The sequence below is a fragment of the Vulpes vulpes genome, chromosome 14 (genome assembly GCF_048418805.1).
Source record: "Vulpes vulpes isolate BD-2025 chromosome 14, VulVul3, whole genome shotgun sequence".
NCBI lineage: Eukaryota > Metazoa > Chordata > Mammalia > Carnivora > Canidae > Vulpes > Vulpes vulpes.
The window spans coordinates 77,275,558-77,301,292 of record NC_132793.1 but is presented as its reverse complement, the minus strand read 5'-3'; the positions used below and the strand labels follow the sequence as shown (position 1 = coordinate 77,301,292).

The 25,735-nt window shown below is 41.0% G+C and overlaps 1 protein-coding gene across 10 annotated transcripts in view; it reads left to right on the top strand.

The window, feature by feature from the left end:
- PDE8B (phosphodiesterase 8B) overlaps positions 1-25,735 on the top strand; it is a 264,038-nt gene that overhangs the window by 123,313 nt on the left and 114,990 nt on the right. For 7 of the 10 annotated variants that reach the window (XM_072736966.1, XM_072736959.1, XM_072736964.1 and 4 more), the window contains 4 exons: positions 3,526-3,585; positions 17,426-17,616; positions 21,021-21,080; positions 23,357-23,414. In XM_072736966.1, the coding sequence (XP_072593067.1) occupies positions 3,526-3,585; positions 17,426-17,616; positions 21,021-21,080; positions 23,357-23,414 (369 nt within the window). The remainder of the gene's footprint in view (positions 1-3,525; positions 3,586-17,425; positions 17,617-21,020; positions 21,081-23,356; positions 23,415-25,735) is intronic. The other 3 variants (XM_072736960.1, XM_072736962.1, XM_072736957.1) reach the window with 1 other exon arrangement.

Sequence of the window (25,735 nt, the reverse complement as noted above, 5' to 3'; positions counted from 1 at the left end):
TTTCAGGCTGAGATTTTAAAAACCCATGCCTGAGTTTTCGGTGACTCTCCCCCTGACTGTCTCTTGGCCTGGACTGCTAAGTATCCACAAGGAGGAATTGATTTGGAAAATCACCTTGGCACCATAGTGAATTCGGTATGAAAAAATCCTTATATTATTAGATCACTGAAATTTTGGATCTCTTTGATACCACAGGATACTTGAGCCTGTTCTAATTCAGAGCTAAAATAATGAGATGGATTTTGTGAATTGAGAAAATACACGTTAAGTTCCTACCACAGTATCTAACATATGCTAGGAGTTTTAACATGTCACTTTTTCACCACCTTCTCAACTCTGGGCCTGTTTCCTCATTAGCACACACACATAAAGAAGTAATACTTATCTACATCTCCAAATTAAAAGGTATAGAGTACATGAAAATTTTTATTAAATCCCAGTGAGGTAATAAACTTAAGGGTTTTTTTTTTCTTCCCCCTTCTTCTGAATTGTGATCAGAAGTGATTCAGAAGGTTTTTCTCCTCCCATCAGAGCTCCTCTTCCACTTTATTCAAAACCTCATAGTCCCTGGGAAGCTAACATACTGAGCTTACTCGATTGTTCCAACAAAAACATCATGTTTTCTAAAGACATTAAATGCGCGACAAAAAATGATTATAGTTGAAGAGATTTATGAATGTTGACAACAATGCAAGGACTTTATTTCAGAATTACTCAAATTAGTAACTATTTCCTTACATATAAGGAAAATAGAATTGGCTTTCCTTTTAATGTTGATATTAAAGCCCCATGAATGCTGCCTTTCAGGGCTTTTATCCCACCAAGAGACCTATGTAAAAGTGACTTGACCTGTGCTCTGTCTAAATTCAGCAACATAAAAAGCTGAACTATATATAATAGGATCCTTTGGGCCTAAATGAATAGGAGACAATAATGAGAATTATTTTCTTTTTTTTTTAAGATTTGTTTATTTGTTTATTTATTTATGAGAGAGAGAGAGAGAGAGAGAGAGAGAGAGAGAGAGGCAGAGACACAGGAGGAAGGAGAAGCAGGCTCCATTCCGGGAGCCTGATGTGGGACTCCATCCCGGGACTCCAGGATCGTGCCCTGGGCCAAAGGCAGGCGCCAAACTGCTGAGCCACTCAGGGATCCCCTAGAATTATTTTCTTTATGAGAATCCAGTTATTTGTGTGCCAACAGTCATTACACTGTTTCATAGTATTTGTTCTAAAGAGATTTCATCAGGAATGTATTGGGAGCTCTCAGCATACATGCACACACACACACACACACAAAGTGCTTGTATGACTACTTCATGCATATGGTGGTTATTTATAAAGTTAGAAAAATATTGGTTAAGAGTGAATTATTTTGGGGACAGTCTGTGCCCTTCTAGCAGGGATCCTTCCCTCTGTCCCTTAGCCTTCTAAAGTGAGTCACTTTTTATTTTATTCCTTTTAAACTTTATACTTAATATTTAATTTATTTTCTGCCCCTGGATGACCCTTGGGGAGCCAGTTTTGCTAGAGAAAACCTGTAGCCCTGTTGGAGGGGAGCTTAGGTATATGGTGTGTGCAGTGAAGCCAAGAGAGATCACAGGGACTGTGATCTCTATCTTACTGCCTCAAATTGGTTTTACTGCTTAATTATTAACTTTTTAGTAAAATTCTGGCAGTTACACTGCTTTTGAAGGATGATGTCGGGTTCAGACAACAAAAACTGTCTGAGTAGAGCTGGGGATGGGGGGTGGGCTGCTTAGTCCCAGTGACACGGGAGGCCTGGGAATCATTCCACTGAATCATTTTCAGTGGAATCATTCTGAGGGCTGTGCATCTATGCTGCGTGCTAGTATCCGCAATAACACTTGGTAGGATATTGCTTTGTTTAAAGGAAAGAAGTATAAGATCACATGTTCTTTTACCTGAAGACAGCAGTAAAACACTAAAGGAACTTATCGCTGGTCTGTGGGCTCAGGGACTCGAGACCCCAAGTTGGTAAGAATTGTGCCAGGCCTACTAGAAGGGCCCACTGTCTGGAGGCTGCCTCACCAAGCAGAACCCACCACAGAGGACCAGTAGCCTCTGTTGAGCAGTCATTATAGGGCTTTGAGTTTTAAGCTGGCTGGTTGAGTGAGAGGCCAAAGCCCCCAGCATCACTGCTTCAAACAGTGATGCCAGGGTTGAGGGATCAATTTTAAAGAGGAAACAAGTGTCAACAATTCAGCCATGTTTTGGAGAAGATTCACACCATGCCCACCAGGAATTAAGCACAGAGAAAAGGCAAGAAAGAAGAAAGGGAAAATTTTAGTTTTCAAAATCATAATTTTTTGATCTATTTATTTTTAAAGATTGATTCTTTTTCTTCTTTCTTTCTTTCTTTCTTTCTTTCTTTCTTTCTTTCTTTCTTTCTTTCTTTCTCTTTCTTATTTTTTTAAAAGATTTTATTTATTTATTCATGAGAGAGAGAGAGACAGACAGAGACAGAGACAGAGAGAGAAGCAGGCTCCATGCAGGGAGCCCAATGTGAGGCTTGATCCAAGGACCCTGGGATCATGATCTGAACCAAAGACAGATGCTTAACCAACTGAGCCACCCAGGTGCCCCCAAAATTATAATTTAAAGAAAATTCTGCTTTTGTTAACTGATAAAAGCCTCCTCTGGCCCTTGATTCATTTATTACTGTTACCTCCAGTCCTCTGACTTTTGTGCTTGCTGAAGGTGTTCTATCTGACTGTCTGTACAATGCAGGATAAGCTTCCAAGTGGTAGCGAAATGACTGCTCCCTCTTGGAGAAAAACAAAATTGAATCCATGGAGGTGAGGCCAAGACCCTCAATAGGTTACTAGAAAGAGTCACTTTTAGAAATCTGAGCAAAGTTATTACAGACAAATACTTGCCTTCTGCTTGCAGCTGAAGGCAGGTAGATGGTGTTGGCCCCTGAACACCTTAGCTCATTCCTGGATCAAGTCGTGGAGCACAATTTGCCTCTTATATGGTCTTCCTCAGTTTATTTGAGGAAGTGCAACTCAGATGAGTTTATTTGTGGTAAACATGGGTAAGAATAAGCTGTTTATGGCTCCTACTAAAGCATAAAGATAAGACAATTAAGAAGTAGAGGAACAGCTCTTGAAATGTTTTAGTTTTCACATTTGAGAAATACCTTTACTTAAGATTTTAAAGTAACTGTAGTATGGTGCTGAGCATATAATAGGTGCTCAGAAAACAATTATTGGTTTTCTCCCATAAAGTAGTGTTTTAAAAAATCCATGTACTTAAAGACGACCTGAAATCCACTACTTAGCATGTGATAGTATCCTCTAGGATATTTTCAATGCATGTATATGTATATATTCTTATACAAAACCAGGATTATGCTCATTACATTTTATAAACTGACTCCATATCAGTATATTGGATCCTTGTAGTTAGTGTCTACAAAGTAGTATAATGTAATATCTAAGTAAGGAAGAATTTGTCACTTCTTGTAGTTTGACTTGACACATCTAATATGTTGGTGTTTATTTAGCAGGTCTCTTCTGCGGAGGTGCGCATTGGGCCCATGAGACTGACGCAGGATCCTATTCAGGTACACCTCCATCATTCATGGGTGCTTTGTTTTTGGAGTACGTGGTTATAGGAGCACCATTAGAAGGGCTCTTCCAGGGGATCCCTGGGTGGTTCAGCGGTTTGGCACCTGCCTTTGGCCCAGGGCGTGATCCTGGAGTCCCGGGATCGAGTCCCACATCAGGCTCCCAGCATGGAGCCTGCTTCTCCCTCCTCTGGTGTCTCTGCCCCTCTGTCTCTCTCTCTCTCTCTCTCTGTGTCTATCATAAATAAATAAATAAATCTAGAAAAAAAATTTAAAAAAAAAGAAGGGCTCTTCCAGTACTACAGCACGTAGCCATCCTACAGACACCCATGTGTACATAAATACTGTGTAAATATGCCTTACTGTAAATGTTTTTATGGTGTTTTTATTAACACCATACTTGAGGAATCAAATTGTTTTCTTGAGGACTTAAACACTCCCCTGTCTTGAACATAAACAGAGTAGGTAGGGTGCATGGTGGTTTGGGAAGGAGAACAACTCTTCCACCAAAAAACTGGTCTGCTCCATACCCCGCAGCAGCCAGAAAGGGAAGAAACTGTGTGTGGCAACTGGCAGGGCATTTGCCATGAGCCACACCTGGATGTGAATCTTGGCTCTTTGAGCCAGGTAGCAAAGCCATGTGATCTTGCTTGTATTGCTTGACTTCTCTACCCAGTGCCCTGTCAGTAAAGTAGAGATAATTCCCCTCTCTCATGGGGAATTAGGAGTTAAATGAAATTCGACTGAGTGCCCACAAGACGGCTTGGCAGTGGACTGTCTAAATAAATGACAACTGTTGTTGGCTGTGTTGACAAGATGACAAGAAGCTCCCCTTTCTTGTCCCCTGTGACCTGAGCCAGGCAGTTGTCTGGACCCTAACACTGAGGGCTGTGGCTCTAGGAAGAGAGGGTTGGGTGCCTGGGGTATTCACCTCACTGTAACAATGGCAGCAACTTGACAGCTGTCCTCTCTACAGCCCTCAGCATCCAATGGTCCCTTCAGTGAAACATGCGCATAGGGGTTTGTGTACTGTTTTAAGTAAAAAGTGGTTATTGTTAAATCCTCATCTGCATACACATCTTCCTGATAGGCCTAAATAAATGAGCCTTAGCCCTATTAAAAAAGTAACTTGTTTACACCTGGAAGCATGTCTTGTACTTGGGAAAAGTGAACATGCAGAAAAAATGCAAGCAAACTAAGCATGTAGTTGAAAGTAGAAAACCAAACAAGGGAATGAACTGTTTGATTTATGAGCAAATGGAAAAGAAAATAATGTTTTATTGTTGCTTAGGAGAGGAAATACAAATCTGGGGGAAGGAAAAAACAAAAGGAAGAGATTTAAGCTTGGGAAAGTTGGATGAAAGCAAATTTAGGAGTAGAGAAAGAAAAAAGAATTTACTAAAATAAACATAAGCCACAACTATTTGTATAGAATACAAACAAGTGGAAAATTCCAGTAATCATTCTGGGGGCATGTACTTTGTTTCCCATTTTGAATAAAGGCAATGACAAAGGATCTAATAATAGTGTTTATTCCCAAAGCAATTTCCTGAATATTTCTTGATTAGTGGAGTTTTAGATCAATTAGTTTAATTTACCTTAATTTTTGCCCTGTGCTGTACTGGAAAATTAATGATCATGATAAGAATGTCTCATTCTTCTAGAAATGTAATTTTTCAAATTGTAAAGCATTTCAAATATTCATAAAGGTACATGGGTATAGCCACACCACTTTTATCAAATACTACAGTATACTTTTACTGTTGAAGGGTTTTGTGTTGTTTTTTTTTCCCCCAGAAACAATAGATTACCCTTAATTACCTTCCACTCTACTTCCCCCCACACACCCTCCCATGCACACCTCTCCCAAACTCTGTCGTCCTCTCCTCTCCTCCCTAGAAGTAATCACTGCTTGGAAATTTTTTATGTTAGGTGTTTGTATACTTATTCTACATACATATGTGTTCATTTATAATAATTACTTTGCTTTTGGGTATTTTTAAGCTTTATTTGAGAGGGATCAGGCTATAGGCATCATGATGAATTTTTTCTTTATTCAACCATTTGCTGTTCTATGTAAGAGTCTATTCTCTACTGTAAGGTCACAAAGACATACTGCTTTGTTTCTTCCTAGGAGTTTTACCTCTGTGGTCCATTTTGAGTTAATTTTTGCATATGATGTGAGATAAGGCTTAATTCTTTCATGTGTGGATATTGAGTTGTTAGAGCACCGTTTGTTAAAAAGAATATTCTTTCCCCATTGAATTGTCTTGGCATGTTTGTAGAAATCAACTGACAGTAATTGTGAAGATTTATTTCTGGGTTCTCAGGTCTTTTCCAGTACCACACTATCTTAATTGCTGTGCTTTGAATTGTGACTCCCCTAAGTGATTGCAGTAAGTTTGTAAATCAATTTTGGGAGCATTAACAATTTTGTCTCCTAGTTCATTAATATGGATTTTTTACCTTTTTAAAATTTTTTTTCTTCTTTCAGTAATGTTTTATAGTGTTTAGTGTGTCTTTGATGTTTTAGTCCTAAAATATTTTATTCTTTTTGATTCTCTGGTGAATGGAATTATTTTCTTAATTTCACGCTGGGAGTTTTTCATTGCTTGCATATAGAAATATAATTTGTTTTTGTTTATTTGTCTTGTATCCTGCAACCTTGTTGAGCTCCTTTATTAGCTCTTGGGGTTTTTTGTGGATTCTTTAGACTCATCTATATATAAGGTCATGTCATTAGTTCTTCCCTTCCAATCTGAATATCTTTAATTTCATTTTATTTGCCTCATTGTTTTGCTAGAAACTCCAGAACAATGGTGTGTTTAGTTTTTTTTTTTTAAAGAGACTTCCATATGTCCTTTCAAATCAGGTTGTTACTATTTTATACTGCAAGCAGTATAGCAGTTCTGGTTACTACAAATCCTTGGTAATAATTGGGAGTTTCACCCTTTTAATTTTAGCTCTTTATCTTATTGTGAATTAAATTTGCATTCTTCCCTGATAACGCTAAGCACTTTTTTGGTTTATTGGCCATTATTTTATCTTTTGTGAATATTTGGTTAAATCTTTTTTTTAAGATTTTATTTATTTATTCATGAGAGACACGCAGAGAGAGAGGCGAGACATAGGCAGAGGGAGAAGCAGGCTCCATGCAGGGAGCCCATGTGGAACTCAGTCCCAGGACTCAAGGCTAACACCCTGAGCTGAAGGCAAACACTCAACCATTGAGCTACCCAGGCGTCCCAAAATCTTTTTTCTTTTTCCAAAATCTTTTTACTTTTAACTGGATTGGCTTTTTAAAAAATATTGTTTATTTATTCATGAGAGACACAGAGGCAGAGACATAGGCAGAGGAAAATGCAGGCTCCCTTTAGGGAGCCTGATGCAGGACTCGATCCCAGGACCCCAGGATCATGCCCTGAGCCAAAGACAGATGCTCAACAACCTAAGTGTCCCCGGATTGGCTTTACAACATCATTGAATTGTAGTTCTTCATATACTCCTATGGCAAATCTTTTGTCAGATTTTGAGAATATTTCTTCCAACCTGGTTCTTCTATAAATTTTCTTAACTTTGGCTTTTGAGCAAAACTTAATTTTGATATAGCCTAATATATCATTTCTTTTAAGGTTCTTGCTTTTTGTATTCTAAGAATCTTTATCTACTCCCAGGTTGAGAAGATGATTTCTTTCTTTTTTTTTTTTTTTTAGAAGATGATTTCTTAGGTCATTTTTTCCCCCTAGAAACTATTGTTTAACAATTAATTTTAGATCTCTAATTAATCCCAAGTTCATTTTCAGGTATAGAATGAACAATTCTATCCTCATATTGATGTCTAGTTGTTCTACCTTCATTTGTTGAAAAGACCATGTGATCCTCCATTGATTCAGATGCCTTTGTTACTGATTCTTTGTTGCAAATTGTTTGGGCAATTTGTAATCAATTTTGAAATTCCACAGAAAGCTTTTAAAGATGTGTCTCTATTTGAATAGAAGATTACATATACATGAATTTTTAAAAAATATTTTATTTATTTATTCATGAGAGACCCAGAAAGAGAGAGACAGGAACACAGGCAGAAGGAGAAGCAGGGTCCATGCAGGGAGCCTGATGTGGGATTTGATCCTAGGACTCCGGGATCATGCCCTGGACCAAAGGCAGGTGCCAAACTGCTAAGCCACCCAGGTGTCCCCATATACATGAATTAATTCAACCTTATTAATTATGCTACTCAAACTATATCTTAATTTTTTGACTGATTTCTATGGCATTGGCTATGTCAGTATCCATATCTGCTGATATTTGCTGATTTTTTGAGTCTGTGGTGTTACTACGTATTCTTGATTATTATATATTTTTGGTGACTATCCCTTTTATAATGAGGTGTCTCTTCAAACTTCTGCCTTATAGTCTGTTTTATCTGTTGGGTAACATTTTTCTGGTATGTTTTTTCTATCATTCTCAGTTTTCTTTTATAACTTTATATTAAATATGCCTCTTGTAAGCAGCATATAGCTTTTATTTTTCCAAAATCTATTCTGATTTTTTTTGTCTTTTTTTTTTTTAAAGATTTTATTTATTCATAGAGTCAGAGAGAGAGGGGCAGAGACACAGGCAGAGGGAGAAGTAGGCTCCATACAGGAAGCCTGACGTGGGACTCGATCCCGAGTCTCCAGGATCACACCCCAGGCTGCAGGCGGCAATAAACCACTGCGCCACCGGGGCTGCCCTAATTTTTTTGTCTTATAAGTGAAGTCAGTCTGGTTACATGGAGTGTGATTACTGATATTATTAATTTTACATTTCTTTGTATTTTTGTTTTATGTCAAATTGGCAATTTTCAGAATTTTTTCTGTTTTAAACTATAGATTGTGTTTCTTTCTTTCTTTTTGGTGATTACCCTTAAGTAATTTTTTAATATGCATGCTTGCCAATCAAATTTTATAACAGTCTCAAAGATATTGTGTTTTGTCAGCTCAAATATGACCTAGTCCTTGGCAGGATTAAATTCCCATTAATAGCTCTACTATACTCCATTACTGAAAAACAATGGTGTATAATTTTGGATTTATTTTTAGCTTGCACTCGTAAGCTATGACACAACCAAATGAATACTGTGAACTCAACACCCAGTGCAAGGAATGTTTCTAGTGCTACTGTGTACTCTGCTGGATTCCCATTGCATGAATTTGTCCCCAAATGACAGCAGGTCGAAGTGGTCAAGAGTCCCTCTCTGAGTGAGGGAAAATAATCGAGAGATAGTTTTTAAGAAGAAAGCAAGTTCAACTTAGAACTAAGGATGTCATAATCCTACTTGGTCTTATGGAAATGTAGTTTCATCAGTCCATCCAAAAACAATTGACAGAGCATCTGTTTGTTCAAGGCTCCATTATAGATGCTACAAGGGAAGAAAGGCTGTGCAGTGCTCCCTGGCCCCCCAGAGAGTTTTGCTTGGTCAGTTCTATTATTTCTAATACTCCAGCTTCGAGGACAATGATACCTAGTTAAGTGTTTCTGTGCTTCTGCTACTGATACTACAACTGTCTTAGAAAAATCATACTGTGTCCTGGAGCTTTTATATTTGTTTTTTGTTTTCCCTCGACTTGGTGAAAAATACCTATTGTTAGTGTAGTGGCATGCTGAAAATGTTAATGAGCTACATCAGCCAGAGTCCTTAGGGCTTGGAAGGTACTTGCTGATAATAATACTTCAAGATGTGGTTGCTTTTGAGGGTGCATTTCTATAATCACTTGGGGGAACTTGCTCCTATGTCAGGACCTGTAACATGGAGCTCTGCATGCCTTCCATGAACTGGCAGGAGCAGTGTGAGAAGTGGAATGGGTGGGGGTGCTGGAGAAAAGTGCACCACGGTATCATAAAGGACATCTCTCCTGGGTGAGTGGCTGTGACTCATAGTAAAAGTCCTCTTTTCCCATTTTGGCAAGAAAACTAAAAGTAGAGGAAATGTTGTGAGGCAATAGATTCATATCAACATTTCAAAATGAAGTGGCCTTTTCTTCATTAATGCCTCAAGGATATTTACTTGTTCAGTGTGTAGAATTGACATGTTTTTGCTTAGAGTGCTGTCCTTCTCCTTCCCGCCACTCCTACTGGGCTTTTCAACTGGATTTGCAAATGATACTCAGAGCTGTGGCCTAAGCTTTTCCTACCAAGGCAGTACTTCATTTTCAAATTTTATTCTTCCATATTATATGGTTATGGATTTTCTGGAACTGTTAAATATTGGTGATCATGTGGCCTCATGGGGAGCTATCCTTACATATTAAGTGAAATGATTGAGTGTTTGGATGTGGCAACTTGCTGCAGCCAGCATCTCCCATCCTTTGTGTCCTTAATTGTACTTCCAAGGCATGGCTTCCACCTACCCCAGCCAGTTCCATGGAACTGCAGACCTGATAGGAATTTTCGTCCCATATTTTAGAGGGTAAAAACAAAAAAATTAACATGACTACACAGGCTATGGAGTCAGGCTGACTTCAGTTCAAATCTTGAGAGTTATGTGGCTACGGGTGAGTCTCTTAACCATTCCAACTCTTTGGGGTTTTTGTTCTGTTTTAAAGATTTTATTTATTTATTCATGAGAGACACAGAGAGAGAGAGAGGCAGAGACACAGGCAGAGGGAGAAGCAAGTTCTATGCAAGGAGCCCAGTATGGGACTCTGTCCCAAGACCCCAGGATCACAGCCTGAGCGGAAGGCAGATGCTCAACCACTGAGCCACCCAGGCGTCCCTCATTCCAGCCCTTTGTTTCCAGGTCTACAAATTGGGGATAATTCACAACTCCAAAGAATTGCTGAAGGATAATTGAATAAGATCCTGTGTTTAAAGTACTCCCAGTCTAATGGCTCGCCCCCCCTTTTTTTTTATTGGAGTTCAATTTGCCAACATATCGAAAGATGAATGGATAAAGAAGATGTGGTATGTGTATACAATGGAATATTACTCAGCCATTAGAAACAACAAATACCCACCATTTGCTTTGATGTGGATGGACCTGGAGGGTATTATGCTGAGTGAAATAAGTCAGTCGGAGAAGGACAAACATTATATGGTCTCATTCATTTGGGGAATAATGGCTAGCCCTTAAATTCTTGTCAAACCATAGCTGTTATTAGCAACACTTTAAAGAAAGCTTTCAAACCTTTTGTTCCTACTGAATTTGTCCCTCGTCTTAGATTGGCAGTGGTTTAGTGTGTACATACAACTAATATAATCTACACCTGTGGTCTATTTTAGAATCTCTTTGTTAACAAGTTTTTGCTTAAAGCCAAACCAAGTATTTTGAAAATTGATGCATAATAGTATATATTGGGAATGCGTTTGGAGATGCGTTGAGCCATTCTTACTGATGAAAAATACTAATAATGAAGGTTTGTGTTCTCCAGGTTGAGGAAAAGTTAGTTTTACCTTCATGATTTTCATAATTAGCCTTCACCAGAGAAAATAGTTACCTTCTAGTTTGACTATCCAAGACCGGTTATTGCTCTCCTCAAAGGTACTTTTAAGCATTTGTTGATTAAACTTGTCAAAGGAATGGCTATAAGGATTTCCAGCAAAGCAAGAGAATACCACTGGAGCCTTGGAAAGCTCACTGAAGGAGGAGTTAGGAGATGGGGGTCCAGCTCTGTTGCTGCTTGGCTTTGGGAAGGTGCTGTCTTCATTTGTGGAGTGAGGAGTGATAGATCACCTCCAGAGTCTCTTCCTGCTCAGAGGAGTCTGAAGAGTCCTGGCCTCTGTTCTTGTCATTGCCACTAGGACACCCCCACATATACCCTAATTACCTGTGGTCTGTGTTACCCCTTTGCTGCTGCTCATGCCAGACCCAAGCACTTGATTCTCTTAGCTCTACCCTGCATTAGCCCTTACTTCATCATTCTAGCTCGGATGGAGGGATGAATAAAACACTGTGGCTCTAAGAAGGTTCAGGTAGCATACTCTCTGCCAAAGGAGGGAGTCCCTGTATGGAGTTTGGGTTCTTAATAGTTACATTTGAAAAGCAGTACAGGTAGCCTTTGCTTTGTACAGTTTTATTGTGTGCAGATTTCAGAGTTGAGATAAATCATACCAGATCCCAACAACATGTTTTACTTTTTTTTTTAAAGATTGATTGATTGATTCATGAGAGACAGAGAGAGAGGAGAGGCAGGCAGAGGGAGAAACAGGCTCCCAGGCTCCTGACATGGGACTCAATCCAGGGTCTCCAGAATCACGCCCTGGGCCAAAGGCGGCGCTAAACCGTTGAGCCAGCCGGGCTGCCCTATGTTTTAGATTACAATTACACTGGTGTTCTGAGTAATTGCAGTAAATATGGATTCTGTTGCTAGCATGTGAGTCCACACACCACTATGGAAATAACAGCTGTGTGTCTCAATCAGTAATCAATCACATCACCTTTTTTAGAGTCTTCACAATTGGTCTTTGCTCCTGGTTCTTCCATTCAAGCACAGACAGCAAAGTGTATAGCTGTTGCCATCTGTTCTCTCTCATGGCAATAGATCATTGAAAGAGGGAATTAGCCAACAGAGATGAAAGTGCTTCAAAGAAATGGAAGTTATACTGCCAGAGGGAAGTTGAAGTTTGAAAGTAAATGAGGTTAGAGAAGAGATAGCAGACAATGAGAATGTTCACACTGTCACGTTGAAGTATCTAGATCTGCAGCCAGATGTAGTTCAACTTGCCGTGATTATCAAAATCAGTGAGGGAAGTGTGGTGAAAAGAATGAAATATCACAGAGAAAGTGGCACCAATAAAAAACCTATATGTTAATGAATGGAACTCAGGGGATATTTCATGACATTGAAATTGGGAAGGACAAAATATTGGATCAAATATTGGAAGCTAATGTAGGCTTAGGGTTTTATAATGCACCAAGGCATAGAAAAGATGCTCACTCTGTATCCTAATTTATCTAATTCAGAGAAGGTATATACTATTAAAGCTACCCTTAGTTTTTTGTAAAAATAAAACATTTTGATTTTCAGTGTTGCTAATGTTTTAATTTACAGTGTCCTGAAAAATGTTTTACTTTATTTAATTATGTGATTATTAACCAACACAAATTTTTCATGTTTGGAAAGAATTTCCAAGGTCCCAGAACGGTCATTTTACCATCATTTAAGATAGCCTTTTGTGGTTGTTTTTAGAGTTTGGCCCCTCCATGGGAAGCAAGGATTGCCTGTACTTCTGTTTTTCTGCCTATACTACAGTTACTAGACTGTTCCCAAGTAAACCCAGATCTGTACCAGAAGGAAGGTATTGCCTCATTGTCCCCGGCTTCACCCCGGTTTAGATCTTCTACAATTTTGATGTGTTTATGACAGTGCAGTTAGATCAATCTAACAAAATTTTTTCCTTCTGCCCATTCCCCTAACCTAGAGTCTTGTCTTAGTGTCATGCCCATACCCCAGTGTGGTCACCACTCAGTACATTTATTGTGTTTATCTTTACCTGACAGTCTCATCTTCTTGCTTCCTAGGGGTGGAGACTAGACTGTCTATCCCTGTCAGCTTTTTACTACCAGTTCTTATCTGATAGATCATAACTACTACTCTTTGAATGAATATTTTATGTGTTATGTAGAGCAAATAAAAGGGTCTGGTAACTTTTATTATTCACAAATCAAATTCATTTATATGTCTTTAATACTGATTTTTAAAGTACATTTTCTGAAATTTTGAGAGTTACCTCAGTGAATGGTCAATAAATATTTAAAAGTGGCCACCTCTAACAGACTATATAATGGTAATTAGGAAGTAAAGTACAGAGAGGAACTGTAGTGCTAAAGGTCTTTTTGGTTTTGTTCTTTGGTTTTAAGTAAGAGTTGCCTTATACAACCAAGTAAATAAACGAATTAAAAAACACATTTGTGGGATGTCTGGGTGGCTCAGTCAGTTAAACATCTACCTTTAGCTCAGATCATGATTTGGGGTCCTGGGTTCAAGCCCCATGTTGGGCTCCCTGCTCAGCAGGGAGTCTGCTTCTCCCTCTCCCTCTACTTCTTCCCTCAGCTCATGCTCTATCTCAAATAAATAAAATCTTTAAAAAAACCCCAAAACAACCACATCTGTGAAGTTTCTTTTTCCTTGCAGAATTCAAGAGCAGTTGATAAGCTGTGGCTTACAAAGTGTGGCAGCGAGCCATCTCTAAGTACTTTGACAGCAGGAGTTGAAGGCTTTTTACTATCTCTATTACTGAGCCACAGGTTTCAGTTCCCTGCCTTAGTGTCTCTTTTGTTCAAATTCCAAATTTCTGTTAACAGTATCATTAGCCCAGCTGTGCTGGGAGATAGGGATGGAGAGTCCAAGCCTGGTTATTTGGGCCCGTCACTTTCCTAGAAAAGTTAAAATGTTTGAGATAGGCATACATCCAAAAAAGGCAATTACTATAGTACTTTACTCTAAATGCATATATTTTTATTCCTGTAGGTTTTCTTTAAGATTTAATGTATTCATGAGAGACATGGGGAGAGAGAGGCAGAGACATAGGCAGAGGGAGCAGCAGGCTCCCTGCAAGGAGCTCAATGTGGTACTCAATCCCAGGACCCTGGGATCACACCCTGAGAAGAAGGCAGACACCCTGAGAAGAAGGCAGACGCTCAACCACTGATCCACCCAGATGCCCCTATTCCTGTAGATTTTTTCACTTAGGAGTTAGATTATTGAAAACTAGTTTTTCTGATTTTTAAAAACAAACATGAAGAATGTTATATTAGTTTCAGGTGTATAATATAGAAATTTAAAATTTCCATACGTCACCCTTAAATGGGAAGAATTTTAAACACCACCCAAAGAAATTCTCTCACGAGTGCTTTTATAATAGAAATAGTCCTGTTAAAAAAAAAAAAAAGAAGAAGAAGAAGAAGAAAAGAAATAGCCCTGTTTTAAAATGTAGATTTTATTATTCAGGTATGGTGAGGCCAACAGATCAGGAAAGGAATATGATTAAACAGTCTGTCACTTAGAGGAGGGACCACATCTTGCCATGAAGAACCACACACATAGTGCCAGGGCTGGTCAGGAGGCAGAGCAAAGGGAAAATATGGGCAAGAGCCTCCCATATTTGGGAGCTTCTGTGGAAAGGAATGGGTAAGGGAGGCCAAGCAGGTTTGGCTGGTATGAATCATTTCCGGGGAATCTGGGGTATATATAGCATTGTCTCTAGTTGCTTAGTACTTGGCCCTGGAGTGATTAGGGCAGGTGGATAGTGGTTCCATGCATTAAAGTGTGATAAAAGATGTAGCAGGAGTAGGGGCTTTGCATTGGTTTGCATTTGAAGGGTGCAAACCACCCTTCTGCTAGCTCTACAAACTGGGCCCCCCTCAGAAGGCACAGTCTCCCTAGGGTTAGTAAGCCCCTAGATGTCAGAGCATCAAAACTATAGTAAATAACAATACATGATTAATAGTTTCTCACTTTGAGTCAGTTGTGTGAGTTCTTACATGAAATCTGGTTTAAGTTCCTCAAATGGCCTTAACTTGACGTAACCCTCTGCTGTGAACTAGACTTTTCCTCTCACCATCCCTTCTGTCACACTGGCTTTCTCACACTTTCTCGAACACACCGGGCACACGTCCCACTGTAGGGGCCAATGGAGCCATTCCTTCTGTTGGAAATGCTTTCCCTTCAGATATCAACTTGGCTTCCTGTTCGTTTACTTCAGGCATTTGTGCATGTGTTACTTTGTCAGTGAGGCCTATTTTACTAACTGTCGCTACCAGCACCCACTCTTGCTCCCGCTTAGATCCTCCTCCTGAGTAGCACTCACCACTTCTAACATTGTTTGTTTGTTTATTTTAAGATTTTATTTGTTCATGAGAGACCTGGCGAGAGAGGCAGAGGGAGAAGCAGGCTCATTGTGGGGAGGGGGGCGGGCAGCTGATGCAGGACTCTGAATCACAACCTGAGTCAAAGGCAGACACTCAACCACTGACCACCCAGGCACCTCCACTTCTAACATTCTGTATTATATGGAGATTTTTGTACTAATAGCATAGCTACCCAGGGAGAGGGCTACTGCTTTTACACACAAAGCAATTTATTCTACTTGACTTTTTCACCAGAGCTCTCTCCTTAATAGCTTTGTTTGAAGGCTTTCTCTTCATTATCAAATCCACAAGCTGTGCTCTTCATATCTCTTGGAAGAGCCACCATCCCACTTCTTCCTGGAAGTACCTCTGTGGTCAGCAACATACAGGAGACTCTGGACTGAGGAGTGATAGAGCCTGGCCCGGAGTGAGCTCTTAATAAGTATGGCTGCCGTAGGTGTTACTAGGGTGTAATTTCAAGCCATGTGCAAAGAAGAAAATGGCAAAATCCTCTTGAAAAATATTCTATCTCTTATGGAAACATGGCATTTGGGAAAGCAGGAAATGCTTTAAACAGTATAAAACAAACTGACGTTCATGATACGTTCAGATAAGTAACAATGTTAAGGAGCTATTGGGGAGGTTTAGGTATGAGATGCCGGCACTGTGGCTTTCTTCTTTTGAACAGTCTTTATCTTCAACAGATTCATATGGTTGAAATGATGTGATATGCGGGGCTTTGCTACAAACTAACCCAAGAGTCAAAAAGTGAGCAGAGATAGAAATGAAGCCAGATTGGCCCAGAGTTGGTTATTGCAGAAGCTAGGTGGTAGATGCATTAGGTTTACTATTATATTGTGTCTGTTTTTCAGTCTATTGCCAATTTTCAATTATTAAAAAAATTTTTTTTAATGTAATGGTAATGGACAATTTGTCTTTCTGAATTTAAGTGAAACACATTTTATATTTGATCATCAAGAATGATACTGGTTATTGGCTTAAAGACTTTTCATGTTGAGGGAAAAGTCAACAATTGTTGCTAATTATTGTTTAAAGGGTTTATAGAGGTGGATGCTGAAGTACATTCAATGTCTTATCCATATCTTGAGATAATAATGTGTTTCTGTTGGACCTCTTACTTCTAATAATAGCAAAACCCTTTTGCATTTTGCAGGAAACTCTACAGGTAGTTTACTTTTAACTCACCAGATATTTATTGAGCAGCTAGTAAGTGCCAGCTTGGTGCTGGGCACAGGGATGGGAGTAATTGGGAACAAGGCAGGCAGGTCTTTGTGTTCTGAAGCTCAATGCCAGTGGAGAAGATAGAATCTGATCAAACAAATAAATAAATAAATTTAAGTGGTGGTAAGGCTGCCTTGAGTGCTGGAGTCCAGGGACTGGTGAGAGAGCCAGGGTGAAGTCCTGCTACCTCCTTCCAGTGGCTATACTTCTCAGTGAGGCAAAAAGAGACAAGTTTTCCTCAATTCAGCATCATCAGCTTCTTGTTGCATGGTCATTCTTTCCAGATTCCACCACTGGTTGGGTGTCTTTATAGGGATCTAACTGGTAAGATCAGAGAGTTGGACTCCAGGTACTGGGAGGTCAATACCACCTATTCTGGAATTGAACATGTGTATGTGAAAACCATAGTCTAAGCTGTATTAATGATCCTGTTAATAATGTCACTGCTTAATGTATTTAACAACAAAGCCAATTGGGAAATTAAAAATGAGTAACAGCCACCACCAGAATGATTGAGTGCCACCCCGGGGCTCATGCAGGTCTCACGATGAGCTAGTGTGGCACATCTGACCATGGAGAAACCATAGCACAAAGAGATGAGATACCTTATTCAAAGACACACTGGTACCAGTTGAAGGAGCTGGGATTTGAACTCGGGTAGTTCAACTCTAGATGCTGCATTTTTAACCAGTATACTGTAGGGTTGTTTGTAATATAATCTGTAAGGATGATGATTGCTTGTAAGACGCTTTTCTGTGTGTATTTCAGGTTTTGCTGATCTTTGCAAAGGAAGATAGTCAGAGTGATGGATTCTGGTGGGCCTGTGACAGAGCTGGTTATAGATGCAATATTGCTCGGACTCCGGAGTCAGCCCTCGAATGCTTTCTAGATAAACATCATGAAATTATTGTAATAGATCACAGACAAACTCAAAACTTTGACGCAGAGGCGGTGTGCAGGTACCTTCCCTAAATATAACATGCTCCTTAAATGTTCACTTAATAGCTTAAAATGAAAGTCACTTACAGATGTCTTTAGTTCCAATCCCAAGTATTTCTAAAATATGTGTTGATGTTTCTAAGCAGTATATGCAGATTTCTGTGCTGAAAGCTGTAGCTCCTCCTATGGATTTATCTCACCTTTTCTGTTTCTCCACGTTTGAGTTCCAATGAATTTAGAGGTGTGAGCTTGGTGTGTCTAAAAATGTCAAGGTATTTTTCCCCCCGAAGTATTGCGCATATTTCATGCACACACACAAGAGACATTAAAATTCACACAGTTCTTATTATACAGATATGATATGGATTTAAACCAGATATTTTAATCTTAATTATTCTGTCCCAAAATGAACATCAGAAATGTGTGAAATATACATTTTTCTCTTCCTGACACAGATGGGTAGATCCTATAGCAGTCGTGGAGCAAAGGCAAGCTACTTTACTGCAGCAGAAAGGCTTCCAGGGATCCAAACTCCCCCCTTGTTTACAGGAACGCTTATACTCCAGGGGGGAAAATGCATGCCTATTCATAAATAAATGCACTCATATGCTTTGAAGCTAGACAGCAAGAGGTCACTAATTAAATGCTAGACCAACACAGACTCCAATTACATATGGAGCTGGAATTTTCTTGAATATTAGTAAGTGAAATGAAAGGTAGGGAAGTGGCTTCTTAGATCCTTTGGCACCCTGACAAGAAATGATTGGATTAAGAGATGTTTCTCATCATAGGCATCGCCTTGTTATTCTTTGATCATTCTCAGTTTCCCAAAGAAGAATTTTTTGTACAGAACCTATTTTAAAACGTCTTACTGGTCTCAAATAAGCTTATTGTTCTGGATAGAAATATTTTCCTTTTTTAATTATATATATATATATATATATATATAATAAATGTGTCAAAATATTTGGGTGATACTTTCAGTATTAAGAAATATTGTTTTCTTTTTTTTTTTTAATTTTTATTTATTTATGATAGTCACAGAGAGATAGAGAGAGGCAGAGACACAGGCAGAGGGAGAAGCAGGCTCCATGCACCGGGAGCCCGATGTGGGATTCGATCCCGGGTCTCCAGGATCGCGCCCTGGGCCAAAGGCAGGCGCCAAACCGCTGCGCCACCCAGGGATCCCTATTGTTTTCTTTTTAAGTGATCTACAGGATAGAATTTGGTCCTTTACAACTAGATCTACTTTTCCTTGGCCTTCACTTAATTTTCTTACATGATTTTATAGTAGAAACACCACAATCCTTTGTGCATACATGGAATGATTTAAGACCAGCTTCAGGTGTAAAAAAGAAAAATTTCTTCTTCAGATAAAGATGAAATTAAGCAGATAAAGCTTTGCAACCTTCCTTGAATATAAAGAAATTTAGTTTTGCTGTCTAATAAATGTATTCCTATGGGGGACCTGTGTAGATCAGAAGCCAGGCTGTATATCTGGGAGTGTACTTGCTGACTGTTACTGGTTATGTTAAGGGCAACCAGATTCCTGAATGCATGGCTTCTAGTACATGTCCCCCTAAGATGAGTTAGCAACCCACTCCTGGCAGATGTACATTCTTTGTTGTCATCCATGGTTCAAGATCCTGGATTTTTGAGCTAGACTGGACCTTAGCTTAACATGCTTCCTTACACCTTTGCCCCACCTATTCCAGTCCCTCTTTGTCCTCTCAACCAGGAAGAGGTCCGGGTCTCCCTGACCATACCAGTTCCTTTGGAGGAATGAGAAAGAAGAGATAAGCAGCAGGGAGCAACCTCAAAAATGGAAGCCAGTTTCAGAAGAAGCTAAGGGAGCATGGGCTCCAGCCCAGTTATGTTCATAACAGTGTTTGAGCCTCTTGAGGCTCACCTCCTAGAACACAGCCTAGCACTATAGCCTTGACATCTCACTGTGGTGGAATAGGCTGTACAAAGGTGAGAAGTGCTTAGTATTTGCCTTAGAGAGTAGGGCACACCTCTGTGTGGTTTTTTTCATTAGATGGTAACTGGTATTTCTGCTGAGAATTCAACTGGCTCTTAGGTAGAAAAAAATTGTATCTTGATCTTACCAAGACCCGTGCTGTGGGCTGGTTTAATTGGAAGTAGTCTGGGCTATCATTCAAAAGGGGGCTTGAGTTACTCCTCTAGTCCCACAGTGAGTTAAGGCATTGAACTTAGGGAGTTTGTTCAAATACCATTTACCTACCAGGGGAACTGTTACTGCCCATAAGAGCTGTTCACTTTCCTGAGCCTTCCTCACACCCCACCCTGAACAGAGTGAGGTCTCAAGGAATAGGAAATCGGCAAAGTACCTTTTTTGAGAAAGGACGGGAAATTTGAGAGTTGAAGGAAATGAAGCCGTACAAGCTGGCTTTTTGTAGGGGAGCAGTAGTACAGACATGTTGAAGCACAGAAAAGCTGAAATGCCAATAGCTAGGAAAATCAACAAATACACGTTGTTTCACAAATTACCCAGGAGCAGCCTTGAGCCTTCTGTTCTTGGAGATGATGATTCTCTTCACAGGGATCTCAGAATAAACAGAGTCCAGACTGAGGAGATGGGTCAAAACAAGCATGCTTATTTGTACTCAGATTCAAGTATGTGGCCCTTTATTAATAGTTCATCCAGTTCACGAGCCCTGACCAGGATGATTCAGAATCTGAGCTGCAGCATACAATAGCACATGTTGTAAGAAGATACGCAGACCTCAAAATTCTATATCCTTACATATTCTAATCCTGTTAAATTCCTATGGAGTAAACGACACAACCGTGACAGTGGCTGCAGTGCAGCGTTTCCCAGCTTTAGTTCATGACCCAGTTGTTAAAAGCATCTGAGCACAAACAACAGAACAACCTCCCAAAATGAGGTGGCTCTTTGTACCACTCTTACAGGTTTCAACCTGAATTAGTGTGTCCAGCTGCCAGTGACTGAGTTATAAGGTCATCTTTCTGAGCTCTCCACTATTTTAAAAGAAAAAAAGATCCAATACAATTAGCTCCCTAAGTACAAACTGATAACTGGAGAACTGTAGGACTGCCAGTTTCTTTGGAGAGTGGAATTTCAGTCAGAAAACATGGAATTTAAGTGGAATTTGCCAGTTTTTGAAGTGGAAAATTGGCAGCTCTGACCCATTGGACAACTGCCCAGGTGTTAAAAAAGAAGTTTTTTTTTTTTTGTTTGTTTGTTTTTGATTTTTTAAAGGAAAACAAAGAGATTGTCCTAATCTACAAAGGGCATCTTTCTTCATTGTCTTCATGTGTTTTCAGACTTTCTCTTGAGGGGAAGATTGGGTTTTATGCCATTTTCAATGTGAAGTTCTGCATTCATTCATTGTCCCAAAGCCCAGATCACCTGGTTTGACTCGGAGCCTTCTCGTTGCAGGTCGATTCGGGCCACCAATCCTTCCGAGCACACGGTGATCCTTGCGGTGGTTTCACAAGCGTAAGCTCACGTTCATCCCCAGCTGGGATTAGTACTGTTCATTCTGAAACATGTGTCTCATGGAATCTAGTCTTTGAGCCAGCAGAGCAGCGGGCATGCCCTTGGCCCTACAGCACCAACCTGAGATCTCGCTTTGTGGGGGTGTTATTGGTTTTGCAAGTTTCTGGAAATATTTAGATTTCTCCCTAGATTAATTGCTATTAACCCATACTAGTACACCTGTGGAAGAAAGAGGTACTGTACTCATCACATGCTAGAAATGGAGGGAAAATCTGAGGGAGGTGTCTGGAGAGAATTAGTTCTTACTTATCTTTTTTCTTTGAAGAGAAGATGTGGGAGCCTGCTTGTTTTTCACTAAAGAAGAAAATAATTACAGCATGAGCATGATGAAGCACTAAATGCACTGGAAGGAGAGGATTGTATAGTTTGGGCCAGGACTGTTCTGTGTCTAGAAGCAGAATGGTAGGATGTTTGCCAATGTTGGAAGGTGACAAAGCAGGAGGATTAAACTATGGGATGAGAAGCTGCTCTGTTGGGTTTGTTGTTGTCTGAAATGGCCACCCCTTATAATGAAAGATCTAAAAGGAAAAATGTTTGTACAAGCTACAATCATTGGAATTCTTGCAGAATCATAATTTGTATTTCTTTAATGGCCATCCTTCATGCCAGAGAGAAGAAGAAGGACTTTGATAAGGACATAGACCTACTGGACTCAGCCCCATTGTGGCACCTGGCACCGATTCTGTGACAAGCCAGCCACAGAGACAGGAAAGTTCAGGTCTCCCCTCAGGCAAGCCTGGCCCAGGGGAGATTTGAAATATTGCATTCCAAAGCCATATTCATACTGGAGGAAATCATGGCTTCAGAGTTTTACCCTACTCAAAGACTATTCCTTAGCTATTATTCCTTGGGTCTGTGTTTCTTCACCTGATTCCTACAATGGGCACTGGGCCAAGGAAAGGAGGAAAAGTGTACCCATTGGTTTTTACCACTTCATTATCCTGGTGGGACATGAGGCCTCAGGGGGAGTGAGTGAGGGGGACCAAGGTGTATTCAGCTTCCTCATCCCCTTGCTTGTATTTTGTCTTCTGGGTACTGTGAGGTGTTAGTAGGGTATCCAAGTCCTGTGCATGGCTACTGGGGGTAGACCAGGCCACACGCCATATCCTCCCAGGCTGGCTCATTCCGTGAACCCAAAAGTGAAACAGTTTTTTTTTTTCCTAATCACATAGCAAAAATGCTTACTAATCCTTGACAAATAATGACTTGCTATGGCTTGTTATTTTCCACCCTTTCCCCCCCTATTTTTATAATGAAATATTTTATATAGATATAGAACAATAATAAAATAAATACTGAGTTTGTACAACCCCACTTATGAAACAGAACGTTATTAACACCTTCAGATTCTTTTTGTGCCCTTCCTCATTTATCATTTGAAGAAGGTAGAGCCTGGAGTTCCTGAGTAGAAAAGTGAGGAGGACTGTTTTGCCTCCATAGGGAAGGCGTGAGCTGTACACAATACCACAGACAAGCACCAGGATTTCTCTTCCTGTTCTTTACCTGGTCCTCCACCCAATATCTTTTATTCCATTTTCCTTCTCTGTTTTCCAAGGTATATACTCCATGTTACTTGCTGGCTATCTCAGGGACACCATTTCTCTCAATGATGGAAGCACAGCTACAGCATGTCTTCAGGATAAGACATTGTACTCAAATTGAAGTTCTGAGACCCAGCTGTAGGCTCAGTGTAGGAAACCTTCCCATGAAATGAGGGACGATGATCTGTTTTTTCCTCTTTTTCCCTTCTAACTCAGTGTTCCTGATGACCCTTTTCCATTTAGCCAAAGTGCCAGTTGTCTTGTCACATTGAGAGTTGGACCCAGCCAGGTCTTGGGGTTCCAGTTAGGCTTCCAAAAGGTTTGGGGACAGCATAATGGACAGAGTGGTCTCTGGAATGAACATTGCACCTGCGTTGTCCCATCCATTTGGTGGAACTTTCAAGGGCAGCCCAGCTTTGGAAATGGCCACTCATGTGTACCTGTGGTGATGCTTTCAGGCACACTGCTAGAGTTTTCTCTACTGTTGGTGTTCTTTTTGCATCTGGAAGGCAGCTGTAGAGCCCGGAAGGCAGATACATCCTGATGGCACATGCTGGTCAGGAAGCCACAGTTGGAGCAAAAGCCATGTTTGCCTCATGGCTCTCTCTCCATGTTTCAGTGTGAGGAAGCCTGGTTTGTATCTGCTGAGTGACTGGATTTTCTGCTTTGCTGCAGATCGGGTGACCGTGAAGAGACCTCAGTGCTCCCTCTCCTGCATGCAGGCTTCAACAGGGTATGTATGTAGGAGGTAACTCGACATCTCTCTCCCGTACTGATACCTCACCCATGACTGTCGCATAACAGCTCAGCCATATAGCCATGGATAAGCTTTAGGAGAGTTGAGCTCCAGGACTGTGAGGGAAAGGAAGTAACTTTCAGGAGGGTAACAAGCAACTGCTAGTTAAGCTTTTTCCTTCATAACTTCATGCATCCTAGTTACAGAACTGTAAATGGCCTAAAAACACATCTTACTGTACCAGCTAAAAACTCTATAGTCCCAAAGTGACCTCACTTAAATGAGTCCAGCCAGTGAGATTCAATATACGTGAGTATTAGATAGAGTTAAGTCCACTAAATTGGCATCCAGGGCTCTGTGATCATGAGGGCCTGGCCAGAGCTTGTACCTCAGGGAAAGGCCCACGATGGCTTTCACATCTGTGAACTCCTGGTTTAAATGGAAAATGTCAGCAGAGAGAAGTTCTCTGAGTGACAGCTACGTGCATAACAGTGATGTTCAAGCTTAAGATGCATTACTCCAGGGGTGATGTCACTAACAGAGACTCCGCTTCTTCCTGACTTCCCTCCTCACAAGACCAGCAACTGTTCAAGAACAAGAGACTGCTGAGAGAATCCTGGGGCAGGGAACTGAGGCTCAAGCATCCCCTGCATTGCAGAGACCAGGTCAGACTGTGTGAGCAGGGTACAAGAAAGTTCCACAGTGCCTGCTCCCCTGGGCCAGTGCGAACCCATACAGAGAAGTCTCCCCTCATCTTCTAATGGAAAGAGAACTCCGTGGTGACAATGAGCTCCCTCACCTCAGCATTAAGGGTTGCTTTGTGGGAGCCCCTCCTCTGATCTTGCGCCACAGGAATTGCAGGGGGGTCCGTGTGGCTCAACCGCTGAGAATCTGACTGTCACCAAGAAGGGGGGTGGGGCTGGCAACAACCAGCATGTGATTCTTGGCCCACCAGGCTCATACCTGTGGTGCTCAAGTAGTAACCCCGAGCGGTGGTTTTGCTCATGCGCAGAACCGTGTCACAAGGGGGCACTTGACAGGATGAGCACTGGGCGTTACGCTATATGTTGGTAAATCGAACTCCAATTAAAAAATATAAAAAAAAAAAAACGCGTCACGGGTGCACTCTGACCAGGGAACTCTGCAGTATACAGATCGACTGGATCTGGATCCTCAGATGAGGAGTTGTGCTGGTTCTATAAATGGCTTGCCAGGGCAAGGGATGGAATCCCAGCCACCATGGGGTGTGGCCTTAGGCCCTGTCTGACTGGAAGGGCCGACAACAACTCCTGGAAACAATACAGCCAGGTGGCTCTTGAGCCAAGAGGGGGGCACGCAGAGCTGATTGTCCCAAGAATAAAGGCCATACCCAGCCTGGAGTGTTTCTGTGCTACTTATTATGCACAGGCAGAGGGATTAATTCATAGCTGAGGCTGAGGGTAGCTCCCAGCCTCTCCCAACCTGCAGAGCACGTTTGGAATATCGAGAGTAGCCTGGAGTGACCCCTCCTCTTCTTGCCCAGGTAGGGAAGGGGAGACCTAGCCCAACTGGCTTTCGCGTGTCTTCCAGCCCCTTCTGCCCAGAATGGCTAAGGATAACTCCTGGCAGCTGTGTGGCCCCAAAGCACTTGAGTGGAGGGGCAGGCCAGCAGAACTGATAGTTTGCATAACAAAGCCACTGGCCCTATTCAGTCAGGGAACTTGGCAAGGCAAGCAGGTCTGCTTGAGTTAAGTTTTACTAGCTTTAGAGCTGCTTCTCCGACTGTGCTGGGGGCAGGAAACATAATTCACAGCCCCACTCATCATTGAGTGCAGCCTTTAGCCTGTCCAACCTGGGAACCTAACCAGAGCACACAGGAAGCCGCATGGCCCATTCGGCAGCACTACATCCAGTGGTACTTGGACACAGAGTATAGGGCAAGCCTGGTGGCTTCACCTGGCCAGGAAATCAGTGCACTCTCTGGCCTAATTTGGGTCGCTAAAAAATGAGCTATGCAGCTCTTGGGTCCCATCCTGCTGCCCTGCCAGTTCCTAGCCTCGTCTACTACTGAATATAGTCCCCAGACTTGACCATCTAGTAAGCCTGACCAGGAACTTCAGTTGACTTTAAAACCCATCCTATAGCTTCACTTGGGTAGGGAACCAAGTTGGCAGTCCTAGGTAGCTGTCCTCAGCCAGTAGCACACACCTCTAACTCCTCCAGAGAGTTTGAACACTTGCCTTGCCCTGAAATAGGCTATAATAATAGCAGGCTCCCCCTGCCCAAGGTCATTACCAGAAATCACACTCAGAAACCCAAACTGAGTTGACTGATGAAGA